Below are 16620 nucleotides of genomic sequence, written 5' to 3' on the forward strand. Positions count from 1 at the left end.
AAGAACTTAGCCCAAGAAAGATCAAAGTGTCTTCAAGCATCTGCAGAAAAGAATATCAGTAAAAAACCAATTCCGGACTTCCCTGGTGGCACAGTGGTTAAGAATCCGCCTGCCAATGCAGGGGAGATGGGTTTGAGCCCTGGTCTGGGAAGATCCCACATGCCGCAGAGCAACTAAGCCCATGCACCACAACTACTGTGCCTGCACTCTAGAGCCCGCGAGTCACAACTACTGAGCCCACATGCCACAACTACTGAAGCCTACATGCCTAGAGCCCGTGCTCCACAAGAGAAGCCACCGCAATGAGAAGGCCGCACACCGCAACGAAGAGTAGCCCTGCTCACTGCAACTAGAGAAAGCCCATGCACAGCAATGAAGACGCAATGCAGCCAAAAAAAAAAAACAACCCACAAATTCCGCATACAGAAACCTGAAGACTCAGAAATTTAAGGGATCAGGTACTCAGAAATTTAAGGGATCAGGTCCACAAGTAGGGGGAGGGCTAAAAAAAAGGTTTATTTGACTCCTGGGCGCTCATGTTCAATCTGTCCATACAGTCAATTCACACCCATCTGCTTCAGAGTGACTGGACCTTTGAAACCCAGAAACAATAACATAAAAACAGTAGGTACTTCAGAAGATGAAAACATCCATTTGTCTAAAGACAGCGATCAAATGAAAGGCTAAATAATGAATAGTGGGGAACAGCCCTACCCCTTCCTGGTCCACCCCAGTTCATTTCCCTCTCTTACTCTCAAAATGCAAACAGCCACATTTACATAGTTAAGTAGAAATTGGAGGATCCCTTTTTGGAAAAAAGAACTGTACAGAGAAAACATGCTGATGTTTGGGAATTCACAAAACAAAGGCAGCTTGTTTCCAACCAGTTCACCAAAGAGTAAAACCCAAGACTATAAGCCCCACTCATTCACACAAAGCTTCTTAAGCTTCTCAGTGCCTCTCCCAAACAGGAACAAATTGACAAGAAGCTCTAGGTGTTTGAAAAAAAAGTCTCCACCATGAAAGAGAAAAGTCAAAACACATAGGAAAAAAAAAAATCCAAAGCAAACAGAGATAATGCAGAGAGCAGAAGAAAATGTACAAGAGATTATAATTAATATTCTGAGAGGGGTGGGGGAAGAGAGGAGATTACATCCATGAAATAAAACAAAATCTTTAAAAAATCACAATTAAAGAAAGGGTTCTTGGGGCTTCCCTGGTGGCGCAGTGGTTGAGAGTCGGCCTGCCGATGCAGGGGACACGGGTTCGTGCCCCAGTCTGGGAGGATCCCACATGCCGCGGAGCGGCTGACCCCACAAGCCATGGCCGCTGAGCCTGTGCGTCTGGAGCCTGTGCTCCGCAATGGGAGAGGCCACAACAGTGAGAGGCCCGCGTACCGAAAAAAAAAAAAAAAAAAAAAAGAAAAAAGAAAGGGTTCTTAGATATGAAAATGATAGTAAAAAGTAAAAATTCAACAGAATTTTCTGCAATGATAGAAAAGTTCTGTGCTGTCCAACATGGTAGCCACTAAGGACTTTAAAAGTGGCCAATGCAACTGAAGAACTAAAATTTAATTTAATGTTCATTTAAATAGACACATGTGGCCAGTGGCTACATACTGGATAGTGCAAAGTTGAAAGACAAAATAAAAAAGTTTTCCCCAGAAACAGCAAAAGACAAAGACATGAGTAAGATAGAAAAGTTCCAGAATTTAAAGACCAGAAAAATCCAATATCTAATTAATAGAAGTTCCAGATACAGAACAAGAGAAAACAGAAAAAAGGAACTAGCAACCTGAGTGTAAGGTTTATATAATTTGAGTTGATGAACATAAAATTCTTTTTTAGTATCATCATGAATTTGTGCTCTCTTAACAAGCTTAATTCCAGCTGACAGTAACGATTCTTTTCAATGCTCAACTGGTCACCAGTTTGTCAGTGGCCATCTTCTCTAGGCTCACCTCTTTTTCTTTCTCAAGGTGCTCTGTTTCCTTTACCTGGTAAACACTAAGACATTCTTGGTACAGCCAGAATGAACTACTTAGAGTACCTTTAACATGTTATCCTCTTTCACACATGCTGTTTTCTTCAGCGTGGAACCACTCACACATCTTGAAAACCCCCACTCATCTTTGTAAAGCCAGGATACACACCAGTTCCTCTATAAGGAGACAGTAGAGGGCTTGGCTTGGAATCAGAGCTCCCCTATTGATTAAATTTGTGAGCTGGCAAGTCCCCTAACCTCGCTCTAATTGTTTCCTCATCTGTAAAACGGAAATAATGGTACTGACCTCAGAGGCTTGTTAAGGAGTAAATGAATTACTATGTCTAAGTTGCTTAGAATGGCACTTAGAACACAGCAAATGCTCAAGAAATGTTTATGATTATTAAAAAGTATTCTCTCCTAGGGACTTCCCTTGTGACCCAGTGATTAAGAATCCGCCTTCCAACGCAGGGGATGCAGGTTTGATCCCTGGTCAAGGAACTAAGATCCCACATGCCGCAGGGCAACTAAGCCCTCATGCCGCAACTATTGAGCCCGCATACCACAAGCAGAGTGAAGCCCACGCACCACAACAAAAGATCCCGCATGCCACAACAAAGATCCCAGGTGCTGCAACTAAGACCCGACACAGCCAAAAAAAAAAGTATTCTCTCCTTAGGTGGAGTTAAGTGCATGCCCTTTGTTTCCAGGGAGCCTCGAATACATCTATTATAGCACTTACCATGTTTCTATATATATAACCATGTGTCTCTCCCTTAGACAATGAGTACCTCACAAGCAAGGATTACACTCTGTTTTTCTTTATATTCCAGAACACTATCTAACCTAACTATGCTTGTTATAGTACTTAACAAATGCTTAGTAAAGAACTGAATGGTGACTAAGGGTAACTGGATAACTATGAGAAAGGAGAAACTATTAACCAGAAAGACAAAAAAGAAGCAGAAGGACTTAGCAATGAAAAAGAAGCCAGGGGTAGGGGAGGAGCAAAATAGGTGAAGGAGATTAAGAGGTACAAACTACTAGATATAAAATAAATAAGTTACAAGGATGTAATGTACAGCACAGTGAATACAGTCAATATTTTATAATAACATTGTATGGAGTATAATCTACAAAAATATCAAATTACTATGTTGTACACCTGAAACTAATACAGTTGACCCTCGAATAATACAGTTAATCTGAGTATAATTTATAGTCAGCCCTCCATATCCGCAGTTCTCCTGCATCTGCAGATTCAGCCAGTCAACGACCGTGTAGTACTGTAGTATTTGCTATTGAAAAATATCCTTTTGTAAGTGGATGTGTGCAGTTCAAAGCCACATTGTTCAAGGGTCAACTGTATAATATTGTAAGTCAACAATACTTCACTTAAAAAAATTAAATTCCAAGTCTTCTAGTCTGAATGAAAGAGATCATGTAACTGACATTCATTCATTCAACAAAAAACATGGTAAATATAATATGGCAGTGAATATCACAAAACTCTGCCTTTATGAAGATTACACTCTACCGGGAAGAATCAGAAAATAAGTAATAGAGACATAATTTATGGAGTAACAAGTGCTGAAAAGAAAAAATGTTATTAAGGAAAGCTGATAAGAAATAGAGTTTGCTTTTGACTGTGGATAGATTATAGGAAAGCATTTATGTAGATTCAGGAGACTTTTAGAATTATGTGATTGGTATACAGACTAGAGATTGGGTTAAAGATGTGTGAGTTCTCTGCATAAATGAGATAATTAGAGTCATAAGAACTTACTTAAGGAATAAATCTGAACATAAATGAGAACAGAGTCTGAATGGAAATATGAACAGAAAAGAGAGAATGGTGGAAGAGTGTATCATAAGAGATACATACATACAATTGGGAAAAAGTAGAAGAAAACAGGATAGGGCTCAGAGACACATAGCAGGGGTGCTCAGTAAGTATTTGCTAAATTGTGAATGAGCGAAAAATCAGTTTTTACTCCCCAAGGGAGGTATTTCTAGGTTTGGTCTTGCCAGAGGCTGAATGGGGGTGAGATGAAAAAAGGTCATCAAACATTTGGTATATTCAAATGAAATGTTCAAGTGTAAAGGTTTGATAATACATTTTGTGGTCACTTTTTAATTTAAGGAAATTAACCAATATACATATTTTCTCTAACATCGAGTTGTTTTCAATCTACACCCTGCATAATGCCTGGATATAGAAATGCTTAAAAGATGTTTACTAAATGAAGATTTGCCTCTAGTCACAGTTCCCGAGACATAATTAAAATGTGCTCTTTTAGAAAGAAGTCTTTAATATGTTACCACGGCAGTGTCTGGATTGTAGTCATCAATCTGTTCGAAAGTATTTATATCTTTATTTCCAAGTGCTATTTGAAGAGCTATAGAATCATCAACATATCTAGGTTGGTAAGATTAAGGAAAAATGCTTTTATTAACAACCAAACAAATGCTACTGTAATAAGACAGAAAAGTGTGTTCTATTGTCACAGGTTTATGACTTCAATGGACCCTACTTACTTTCCACATTCAGCTTTACTGAAACCACAGGCATAGTTTACTAGTCACAGCAGGAGTTGGCTATTTTCTGAAGCAAAGTCCCAAGGCATCACTTATTCCCTGTCAAGGGAGACAGAGAGGAAAGTCTTAGCGACTGCCTATGTGACTCACGGCTCTACATCACCCTGGATGTACGTGGCCAGTGGCTGTGGGAAGAGCATCCTCAACTGGCATACTCATATGTTCAGAGCATTCTTCCTGGTTAATTGAGCTTGCTTGCCATGAGGGGTTCTCTTAAGTGCCACCTCTGGAGTATGTACCTTAAGTGACTGACTGTACATGTTTCTGTCAAGTCAATCTAAGTAGTTAGCAAGTTATAATGGATGAGCCTCAGGTTTTTAAACAAAAAGTTACTCTAAATTTTCCCTAGCATTGTAATTAAATTTAACAAAATAAAGATTTCACTATAAAAAAAGCAAAAAACAATTTGCAAACTTTTTACTGAATGTCTCACTAAAAAATCACCACAAAAATACGGAAGAAGTGCAAAGTTCTACCCTTCTGTTTCAGAAAGGATACCGCCCAGCATAGCTTAGTGTTTCAGGATCAATGTCATCTTCATAGGCATTCAAAGGGATGAGTTTCCTTTTGATGGGATCAAAAACTAGCTGATAGAGGAAGGTATTATTGGCCCGAATAAAGCCTTTGATGTAATCTTCTGGTACTGTTATATTCATCTTGAGATAATGTCCAATTTTCTTGATAACCTAATAATGAATGTAAAAATATTTATGAGTTATCTGCAGATAAAGAAGAGGGAATGCATTATTCCCAACACCCATCACTTTACATTAGAGAAGGATGAGGAGGGATAGAAAAACCAATTGCTTGTATCTACATTAAAAACCTCTACCAGTAAACACAACCATGTCATGACTTAAAATTCTAAGTCTCTATAACCGTATTTTCTTTGGGTTTTCTATTATTAATCCAAAGAATGAAAAATTCAGTTACACATCAAATTTACATTCCTAGGTATAACTTTAAGATACATTCTTCACCCTCAAAGTCCATTTCATCTAGAAAGCAAAAAACAAACAACACACAAAACCTAAGAATTAAAAAAAAACCAAATATTCATAGATCATATTTTAAAAATGAAGTCAACATTCTAATTCCTGTTAGAGTCATGGATGATTAAAGCTGGAAGGGGTTTTAAATCTTTTATATCAAACTCAGAGACAAAGAAGAGAAGATGCAGAGAACTGAAGTCATCCTGTAGTCACAGGCTAATTAGTACATGTTGCTCTATTCCGAAATCTGCCACCATCTCCCAACCTTGAGATCTGTCTATTCTAGTACACCACCCTTAGTCCTGAGGACTCACATCTTGTACCCTTGGAGACAGAAAATGGAAATTCTGCTCTGCAAACTCTAAGGGCTTAAGAGAACTACTCAAGGGGGGGTGGGGTAGGAATAAGCTTCTTTAATGTATGTTTAATTTTTTAAGGTAAAGACATCAGAGAAATTATAGAGCAGCAATGTATGGGGTCTCAAAGTTTTCTAGAAAATACATGACACATGATACCACATCAAATTATATGAGGAAGTAATACAAGAATCCAGTTGTACTCTATTAAGCCACATTAAAGAGATTTACATAAATGTGCAATTCCTCTCATAACTTTCACTTGTTTTAGAAGATAACTACTTTTCATAAAAATGATACGTATGTTAAAATGTAATGAATTAATTATTGTTAATTTTAAGTGAATTAATAAACATTTTGATTTTTCTGTTTCAATTTCTTTTTTTTTGGCTGCATTGGGTCTTCATTGCTGTGTGCAGGCTTTTCTCTCTAGTCGCAGCGAGCGGGGGCTACTTTTCATTGCAGTGCACAGGCTTCTCATTGTGGTGGTTTCTCTTGTTGCAGAGCATGGGCTCTAGGCACGCGGGCTTCCGTAGTTGTGGCACGTCGGCCCAGCAGTTGCGGCATGCAGGTCCTGGAGCAGGCGGGCTTCAATAGTTGCGGCACGCAGGCTCTAGGGTGCACAGGCTTCAGTAGTTGTGGCGCATGGGCTCAGTAGTTGTGGTGCACGGGCTTGGTTGCTCTGCAGCATGTGGGATCTTCCTGGACCAGGGATTGAACCTGTGTCCTCTGCATTGTCAGGCAGATTCTTAACCACTGTGCCACCAGGGAAGTTCCTTCTGTTTCAATTTCTGACTCAGTAAATATCAATAGCTATAACCCATATAAATAAAAATAATTGCCACAAAGAGATTTTAAGAGTGTAAAGGGATCCTGAGACCAAAAAGTTTGAGAACTACTACTACAGAGTAACAGGACAGAAATCAAAAGACTACATTTTAACATTAATTCTACCCTAGAATATCTTATCCTTAAGTTTCTTTATATTAGTCTTCATTTAAAAAAATTACTACTTGTTTTTTGTCAGTTGCTGAAAACATGGTTCATCCGTTGCCAAAACCAAAGTTCTAGTGTTTTAGTCATTTTCTCCTTTCAATGACACCATATTGGATACGGATATAATAGAATATTTAAGATCCATATTCTGAGCAGTTCATCTATTATTTAAGAACTGCTTCAGAAACTGAATATGACACTTGGTAAATCACTCTTACCTTTAAAATATCTGGATTATTGGCTAGTCTTAGTACTTTGCAGGCCTTGGCTAATCCAATCCCACGCAGCGATGAGAGATAGTCACAGCCTGAAAGAATGCACATATAACGGAACTTCTCTTCTGTGAACACATCCCCAAGCTGTTTGCACATTCCTAGCCGAGCCTGATCAACTTCTAGTCCATTTCCAAACTGGTCCATTTTTAAAATAACCTTCAAGAGGAATGGAAACTGTTAACACCTGAAAGAGCCATTTTTATTTTTCATCATCTAAGACATTGCAGTATTTCTGAGAGGTCTTTCTTGTTCTTTATCATAACTGAGAAGACAGACAGGTAGGCCAGTTAATTACTGTGATATTTGCAAATAAGTTAAATTGAAGCATACGCTATGGCTAGACAAGGTCATACGCCAGAACTCAATTGTCTTGACTCTGGTATAAAGAAGGCCCTTTCTGACATGATAACCTATTACAGGGTTATCATGTCAAATAGCAATTCATACAAAAAGCATTTTCTCCTTACCTTCCGCTTTTACATATTAAAGTAACCCTTTTGCTTAGTCTTAAAGTAATACATGTCCACTGTAGAAAATTTGGAAAACACAGAAACTCAGGAAGAAGAAAACAGAAGTTGCCCCAAATGCCTCATCTATCACTGTTACCCAGCATTAACCTTTTCACAGATCCTTCTTCATCTATGAAATAAATAGATAATATAAATAACATAGATATTAACAAAAATGAAATCACCCTATAGTTTTGTATCTTAATATATCATAATAAAATTTTCCATTAGTTTTATACATAATTCTAAATAACTGCATAACATCTCATTAGTAGATAAGTTAGCTTATTTACCTAACCTAATTGAAAAATATAAAGCATATAAGTTACCATTATTAAAAAATAAGACCACATTCCACTAAAGAATTTGGAGAAAACAAAACCCTCTAACTGTAAGGGCTTACTCTGAAAAATCGTCCAGATTACACAAATGTCAAGCAGCAAAACCTTTCTTTTCATTTTAATAAAACAATTATTAACAACTGTAAGTAAATATTAGTTGCAGGTATTAAATAGGATAAAAAACTTCAGCTCCTGATTTACACTATTTCCATCCACACAGAAAAATAGTATGGAGTAGTTGTAGTTAGGTACCTTTTTACAGCCAAAAGCGAGGAGATCAGAGTCTTCTGTAATTACAGCTTGTACAATACCAGCCTTGTTAAGATAGGCCAACTGTGCATCTGCTTCATATGGAGCCACAAGACAATCTACTCCCTGAGACCGAGCAGCCTATGGGAAAGGATTGGTCAGTCTAAAGAACAGCATCTGCAAAGCACTGAACAACTTCCTGTATCAAACCCATTTTATTACCAGCCTCAACATGTATTGAATACTTGCTAATATTATTTTTGAAAATCATTTCCTTTGAAGTAAGTTTTTCTACTTTTAGTCCTATACATATTGAACTAATCATACAGCCACTAAGAAATCTTTTTTAAAAATCAATATATAAATTATGAAAAAAGAAATATTGCTGTACATTTGGGGGCAAATACAAGCTATAAAGCTTAATTATTTCAAATTATAGAAAGCTACCATCTTAAGAATGATTATGCTCTAAAAAGAACACAAGTCATGCGTTTCCCCAGGTTCTCTTATCACAGGACACGAGTCTGACACTGTACTGATGAAACAACAGAATTTAATCACTATTTTCCCATTTGTTTACCAAGCAGTTTGAACACAGACCTGAAAAGGGGAAGTGTGGGCTGTGATTTTGGGCATGCTGACACTAAGATTTATGGTAATAGGTAATAAGGAAATAAGCTTCTAAGAAACAGATCAAGTAGACTAGAAGTCTGTAGAGATCCTGAGTTGGCCAGGCTACTTCAACAGATCTGACAGTCATTCATGAGTGAAGGTTACAGTAACTGTCGAAGACTATGAGTGGGGTGGGATTGAACCTCCAGGAATTTATTCCTTGCATCTCTGCGGAGCACATCTATCTATGTAAGTGACACATCTAAAAAGGGAGAGCTTCACTTATTCCTTAGGATTTCTCCCTTGGAAACTGTTGGACTCCTCTCTTCTACCTACAGATACTGTTCCTTCTTCCTCTGACACCCAGCTTTCCTGAAGGTTAGGCCTAGAATAATTTTCCTCCCTTTACTTCCTTAACAAACAACTCAACAAACAACTTATAACTAGCTAAATGAACCCAGTAATTTGTTACTTTGGCTTAATTTCTTATTTTGCTCACCTTAATTACGTTGTGGGCCATAGCGTGTGTGATATTGATAGAACGGGTGAAACATTCTCTGGCTTCTGAGACCTTCCCCTCACGGAGAAGCTGCTTTCCCTTAAGAAGATTGGCTTGTCTTCTTCTGCAAGATAAAAAAATAAGGTGAGAGAAGGAATCAACAAATTACAATAAAACTATAATTCAAGAATTTTTCCTAGAATAAAAAATGTTTGACTCATTTGAAAGTGCACATCCAATCCTTGAGAACATTAACCCAGATCTTTGGGGCTTCTAGACAAAAAGAACAAGGATTTATAGTGCCTGTACACACAAGCTTATCATCAGACTTTCCCATAGCAATGCTTCATGTCAAAAGAAAATGGAGTAATGAAGACACTTAAGAAAATGTAAGTCAAGGCTTTTACACCATTAAAACTAACTTTCCAGTGTAAAGGGTGCAACTTTATCAACATACTAAGAACCTGAAGTATACTGTTTCCTGTGAGTTTCTCTGTGGAATCTATTAATACTAGAGGACAAACCATGGAAAAACCAAAAAAACATGAGAGACATTGATATAAGGACTATTAATAGCCATCAGCTATATCGTGATTTGTAGACGCAAGACTAAATAACTACTGCTCTCTCCCTGTTTAGGGAGAGAGCAGTAGTTATGTGCCCTGACAATGTAGTACCACTATGTTTGAAATGGGGGGAGAGAGTGCACATGCAAAGGAAAGAAAAAGAAACTGTAACAGTTTTCAACAATCATATTGGTAGTGGTAGTATTCGTATTTTATTCTGAATCTATTGTTGAATATAATGTGGGGTAAAATAAATGAGTTATATTATAAGATATTCTAACTTTATTATCCTTGTATCGTTGAAAACGAGGATTCTTAGTAGGAAAGAAAGGAGCAACGGACACCATACAGAAAAAGTTAAGTAAAAAAAAAACCCTGTAGTCTTGAATTTGAATTGAAGTATCAGTATGAACTCATGAAGTTTACCTTTTAAGTAAACGTGCATATACACATACACAAAAATTTCCTAGTTCACTTTTAAACTGAGCTCCAGAGATGAGGAGACTTTGTAGAAAAGGATTTTAAATGCCCCTCCCACCACTACAGTGGCAAAAAGAAAGCTGATCCTACAGAGATAAGTCAGAAAGAGCACTCAGGTCAGAGACTGACAGCTGAAACATTTTTTAGCCTTTCTTGAAGTTAGCAAGAGGAAATAACTCTGTAATTAGAATTAAGAACAGGATGGGGGACACCCAGGTGGGATATGGCATGGACTAGTCTCTTAGCCACACTGGTTTAGGGGTGTCACCAATCCTTTAAGAAGTAACCTGAAACTAACTTTTTATTAAAAGTATTTTTAATAAACTGTGTATTATTCCTACTAGAATGTGGGTGCAGACAGTCTCAGTTAATCCTTTTATAAACTTTATAAAGTTCTGACTTTAAGAATCAGGGCCCACTAAATACAGCTAGATTGAAAAACCTAGACCTGAAGAGCCCTCTCTAATTTGATTCTAAGCCCAGAGATGGCAAAACTAGGCAAGCAGCACTCTCACAAAATGATCACTCAGTGAGGTTTACTTCTGTTTGGGGCTAACTCATACTACCTTTAACAACTAAGCCCAGTGCTCTTTCCTGTACAGCACAATGACTCCTGGACCTAAAAACTAACACAGGGTAAAAACAAGAACAGATGAAAAGTGGCAGAATAGGTGCTTCAATAAAATATAGAAATTCTTTAAAAAAAAAATACAGAAATTCTTTCTAAGGTCTGTTATAAAAATACTAGATTCCGTTGAGTTAAATATGAATGACAAAATTTCAATTATAACTACTGAAAGAACAGAAATAGAGTACATCACTTTTCAACTAGAAACAAGAGACAACAATAAGGTGGAAAAACAATCAACCCAGAAGTTAAGCAAGGTAGGAGCTATAGATTAGTAATTAATGATCAATGTAAAAAGAATAAAACTCTCCAGTTTTAAAAATGACAAAGATTGGGCTTCCCTGGTGGCGCAGTGGTTGAGAGTCTGCCTGCCAATGCAGGGGACACGGGTTCGTGCCCCAGTCCAGGAGGATCCCACATGCCGCGGAGCGGCTAGGCCCGTGAGCCATGGCCACTGAGCCTGTGCGTCCGGAGCCTGTGCTCCGCAATGGGAGAGGCCACAGCAGTGAGAGGCCCGCATACCGCAAAAAAAAAAAAAAATGACAAAGACTGACAGAATGGATAAAAAAATTACAGTGATGTGTTCTTTATAGAAGACAAACTTAAAACCAATGACATAGTAAAACTGAAAATAAACAGAAAAAGACATTAGGAACATACAAAAGAAAATCGTTACTGCTATACAAACATCAGACAGGATAGACTTTAGAACAAAAAAACATAGAGACTAAAAGAGTCACTGCATATTGCTTCAATTTGCCACAAAAATATAACAAATTCTAAACTTGAATGCAACCAATAAAATAGCTTCAAAATAAACAAAGCAAAAAAAATCAGACAGAACTACAAGGTAATTGACAATTCCGCTATCATAGTGAAATTTTAATGTACTTTTCTCAGTAATTGATGAATTAAGTAGACACACATAAAAAACAAACAAAAAAAACCATTAAAAAACCCAATAAGGATATGGAAGATTTGAACATTACAACCAATAAGCTTGATTTACTGGACAGACATAAAACCATCCACTCAATAACTGAAGAACACATATTCCTTTCTAGCACACATGGAACATCTAAGGAAATCTGTTCATGTACTAGAGATTAAAATAAGCCTCAACAAACTAAAATAAAAAGAAATTCGTATTATACAGACCACAATCTCAGATCTTACAAAGTTAAAGAATTAACTTACTCTCTTCTACACCTCTCCACTTCCTTTTTAGAAGGTAAAGTACATCCATCAAATACCAGGATAGGCTTGATCCCATGAGATAGTAACATATTTACAAATTTCATACAAAATCCTACATACCTATGAAAATGAAGAAAATAATTAAATGCTTTGCATCTTTAGGTAATACTTTTGCTATTTTTAAAACCAAATGAGACATATTATGAAAAGAGGTTTCTGTTTTTAAGCAAATGTTTTCACAGGAAATGTAAACTCTAATTTAGACTTGGATCCTAATGGGCTATGGGATATTTGCTTTCCTCATGTGTAGATTAAAAGGCTCTGACATCCCTTTCAGTTCTGACATTGTGTGATTCTATATCTAGCCTTTTTACCCCATTTTCTTTTTTTTTTTTGCTTTGAGAAATTTCAAATCTATTGAAAAGTTGAAAGAATAGTAGAAAAAATACCTGATTTCTCCAACAACACCATTATCATATCCAAGAAACTTAACAGCCACAAAATACCATCTAATATACAGTCTACATTAAAATTTGTCTGATTGTCCCAGTATTGTTATAACCAGTGGTGACCTGCTAAATGTTTAACAAGTTCTAGAGAAAGTGGTACCTAATATGTAGCATTTGTCAATCCCTGACATGAATATTCTACAGTGGTGGATAAACTACCAATATGGGCTCACTAAATGCTGAACTGGGAGGAGATGGTGTATAGCCAGCTCATAAAAATTGACTCCAGCACAGCACCGCTACAATTTTTTTCCCTAGTCCAGGATGCAAACAAGAATCAGGTATTGCATGTCAATTTTTATTCTGGCAAGAGAGTTAACAATAGCTCCACGTAAATTCATTCCAGGGTCACATGGATGGCTCAACATATGCAAATCATCACTGTGATACACCACATCAACAAAAGACAAAAACCATGTGATGATCATCTCAACAGATACAGAAAAAACATTTGACAAAATTCAACATCCATTCATGATAAAAACCCTTATGAAAGTGGGTATAGAGGGAACATATCTCAACATAATAAAAACTATTTATGACAAACCCACAGCCAATATAATACTCAATGGTGAAAGCTCAAAGCCTTCCTGCTAAAATCTGGAACAAGACAACGATGTCCGCTCTCACCACTTCTCTTCAACATAGTATTAGAAGTCTTTTCCACAGCAATCAGACAATAAAAAAGAAATAAAAGGTATTCAGATTGGTAAGGAAGACATGATACCATACATAGAAAACCGTAAAGTTGTCACATAAAAACTACTAGAACTGATAAATGAATTCAGCAAGGTAGCGGGATACAAGGTTAACATACAGAAATCTGTTGCATTTCTTTACACTAACAATGAAATAGCAGAAAGGGAATATAAACAAACAATCCCTTTTAAAATACTTAGGAATAAACCTCACCAAGGAGGTGAAAGACTTATATGCTGGGAACTACAAAACATTAATAAAGGAAATTGAAGAAATGAAAAGATATCCCATGTTCTTGGATTGGAAGAATTAATATTGTTAAAATGGCCATATGACCCAAAGCAATCTACAGATTTAATGCAACACCCATCAAAATACCCAAGACATTTTCATAGAACTAGAACAAATAATCCTAAAATTTATATGGAACCATAGAAGACCCAGAATTGCCAAAGCAATCCTGAGAAAAAAGAACAAAGCAGGAGGCCTAACCCGCCCAGACTTCAGACAATACTACAAAGCTATAGTAATCAAAACAGCATGGTATTGGCACAAAAACAGACATACAGATTAATGGAACTGAATAGAGATCCCAAAAATAAACCCACACACCTATGGACAATTAATCTTCAACAAAGGAGGCAAGAATATACAATGGGGAAAAGACAGTCTCTTCAGCAAGTGATGTTGGGAAAGTTGGACAGCTGCATGTAAATCAATGAAGCTAGAACACAGCCTCACACCATACACAAAAATAAACTCAAAATGGCTTAAAGACTAATATAAGACAAGACACCATAAAACTCCTGGAAGAGAACATAGACAAAACATTCTCTGACATAAATCATACCAATGCTTTCTTAGGTCAGGCTCCCAAGGCAATAGAAATAAAAGCAAAAATAAATAAATGGGACCTAATCAAACTTACAAGCTTTTGCACAGAAAAGGAAACAATAAACAAAACAAAAAGACAACCTATGGACTGGGAGAAAATATTTGCAAATGATGTGACTGAAAAGGGATTAATTTCCAAAATATACAAACAGCTCCTACAGTTCAATTACCAAAAAAACCCAAACAACCCAATCAAAAAATGGGCAGAAGACCTACATAGACATTTCTCCAAAGAAGACATACAGATGCCTAATAGGCACATGAAAAGATGCTCATCATCACTAATTATTAGCGAAATGCAAATCAAAACAACAGTGAGACAGTGAGGTACCACCTCACACCACAGAATGGCCATCATTAAAAAGTCTACAAGTAATAAATGCTGGGGAAAGTGTGGAGAAAAGGGAATCCTCTTACACTGTTGGTGGGAATATAAATTGGTGCAGCCACTATAGAAAACAGTATGGAGGGAGGTTCCTTAAAAAGCTAAAAATAGAGTTGCCATATGATCCAACAATCCCACTCCTGGGCATATACCCAGACAAAACTGTAATTTGAAAAGATACATGCACGCCTATTTTCACAGCAGCACTATTTACAACAGCCAAGACATGGAAACAACCTAAATGTCCATTGAAAAATGAATGGATAAAGAAGATGTGGTATACATATAAAAGCAATGAAACGATGCCATTTGCAGCAACATGGATGGACCTAGAGATTATCATACTAAGTGAAGTAAGTCAAAAAGAGAAAGATAAATACCATATGATATCACTTACACGTGGAATCTAAAATACAACACGAACGAACACATCTATGAAACAAAAACAGACTCACAAATATAGAGCACAGACTTGTTATTGCCAAAGGGGAGGCGGGGCTGGGGAGGCAAGGATTGGGAGTTTGGGATTAGCAGATGCAAACTATTATATATAGGATGGATAAACAACAAGGTCCTACTGTATAGCACAGGGAACTATACTCAATATACTGGGATAAACCATAAGGAAAAAGAATTTATATATATGTATAACTGAATTACTTTGCTGTACAGTAGAAATTAAACACAACATTGTAAATCAACTAGACGTCAATAAAATTTAAAAACAATAGCTACATGTACAACTGCCATCAATTTTAACTCAAAAATATGAAAAGACACAATCTTAAAAGATAATCTTCTAAATCAAATATATTCATCTTAATGGAAAATTCACTACATTGTTCTTTTTTTCCTTTTATTGTAAACCAGTGACAATAGACCTTCATTGTCTACAGAACAATGATTGTGACCTACTGATTAAGTATCAAGTAAAAATAGAAGAAAGCAAACATAAAATTGTAATAAATTTTAAAGGAAATTTACTTTTTTATTAAAAACTAGACAGAGGAACTCCCCTGGCGGTCCACTGGTTGGGATTCTGTGCTTCCACTGCAGGGAGCATGGGTTCAATCCCTGGTCAGGGAACTAAGATCCTGCATGCCGTGCAGTGTGGCAAAAAAAAATTACTAGAGAGAATATAAACATCAGACACCTGGTGCCCTCACTTTATATATTTTAGACATCTTTCCAGGTCAGCACATATAGAGCGACATCATTCTTTATTATGGTCATAAAGGTTTATCATAGGCTTATCCAAATTTTCTGACCTTTTCTGGTTAATATCCCCATCCAAAGGTGAAAAAGAAAAGGAAAGTAAACTATCAAATGTGACTTACTAGTTGCAGTGGGAAAAAAAATTACACAATACTTTGCTGAAAGTCCTGAAACTTTCTAGTTCAGTAAACATTTACTAAACACCTACAACATGGTCAGTCCTGTGGAGTTCATCTCTGACAACAAAGGATACTCCCTGTACTCTGGACAACTCTTCCAGTTAGTCAAAAATCTCAGAATCCTTAAAAATTACCAAAGAACTAGAGATAAAGTTTCTCCCCAGTGAAGACAATTCAAAGAAACACTGAAGGTAGCACTGAAAAACTTGCAGTCTTCAACTGTAATCGCAACTGCTCAAATTTAGTGGTGGAAAAGAAATCACTTTCAAATAATGATTATAACATGGGCTTCCCTGGTGGCGCAGTGGTTGAGAGTCTGCCTGCCGATGCAGGGGACACGCATTCGTGCCCCGGTCTGGGAGGATCCCACATGCCGCGGAGCGGCTGGGCCCCGTAAGCCATAGCCGCTGAGCCTGCGCGTCCGGAGCCTGTGCTCCACAACGGGAGAGGCCACAACA

At 37.1% G+C, this 16620-nt stretch overlaps 1 protein-coding gene across 6 annotated transcripts in view; it reads right to left on the reverse strand.

The window, feature by feature from the left end:
* Positions 1–16620, reverse strand: part of EXO1 (exonuclease 1) — a 39482-nt gene that overhangs the window by 19921 nt on the left and 2941 nt on the right. For 3 of the 6 annotated variants that reach the window (XM_019920602.2, XM_033851930.1, XM_019920600.3), the window contains exons 4-9: positions 12282–12401; positions 9411–9534; positions 8303–8440; positions 7144–7356; positions 5080–5267; positions 4306–4402 (exon numbers count right to left, since the gene is read on the reverse strand). In XM_019920602.2, coding sequence (XP_019776161.2) covers positions 4306–4402; positions 5080–5267; positions 7144–7356; positions 8303–8440; positions 9411–9534; positions 12282–12401 — 880 coding nt within the window. The remainder of the gene's footprint in view (positions 1–4305; positions 4403–5079; positions 5268–7143; positions 7357–8302; positions 8441–9410; positions 9535–12281; positions 12402–16620) is intronic. The other 3 variants (XM_019920601.2, XM_033851942.2, XM_033851938.2) reach the window with 2 other exon arrangements.

This window comes from Tursiops truncatus, chromosome 1 (genome assembly GCF_011762595.2).
Source record: "Tursiops truncatus isolate mTurTru1 chromosome 1, mTurTru1.mat.Y, whole genome shotgun sequence".
In the NCBI taxonomy this organism is placed as follows: Eukaryota; Metazoa; Chordata; class Mammalia; order Artiodactyla; family Delphinidae; genus Tursiops; species Tursiops truncatus.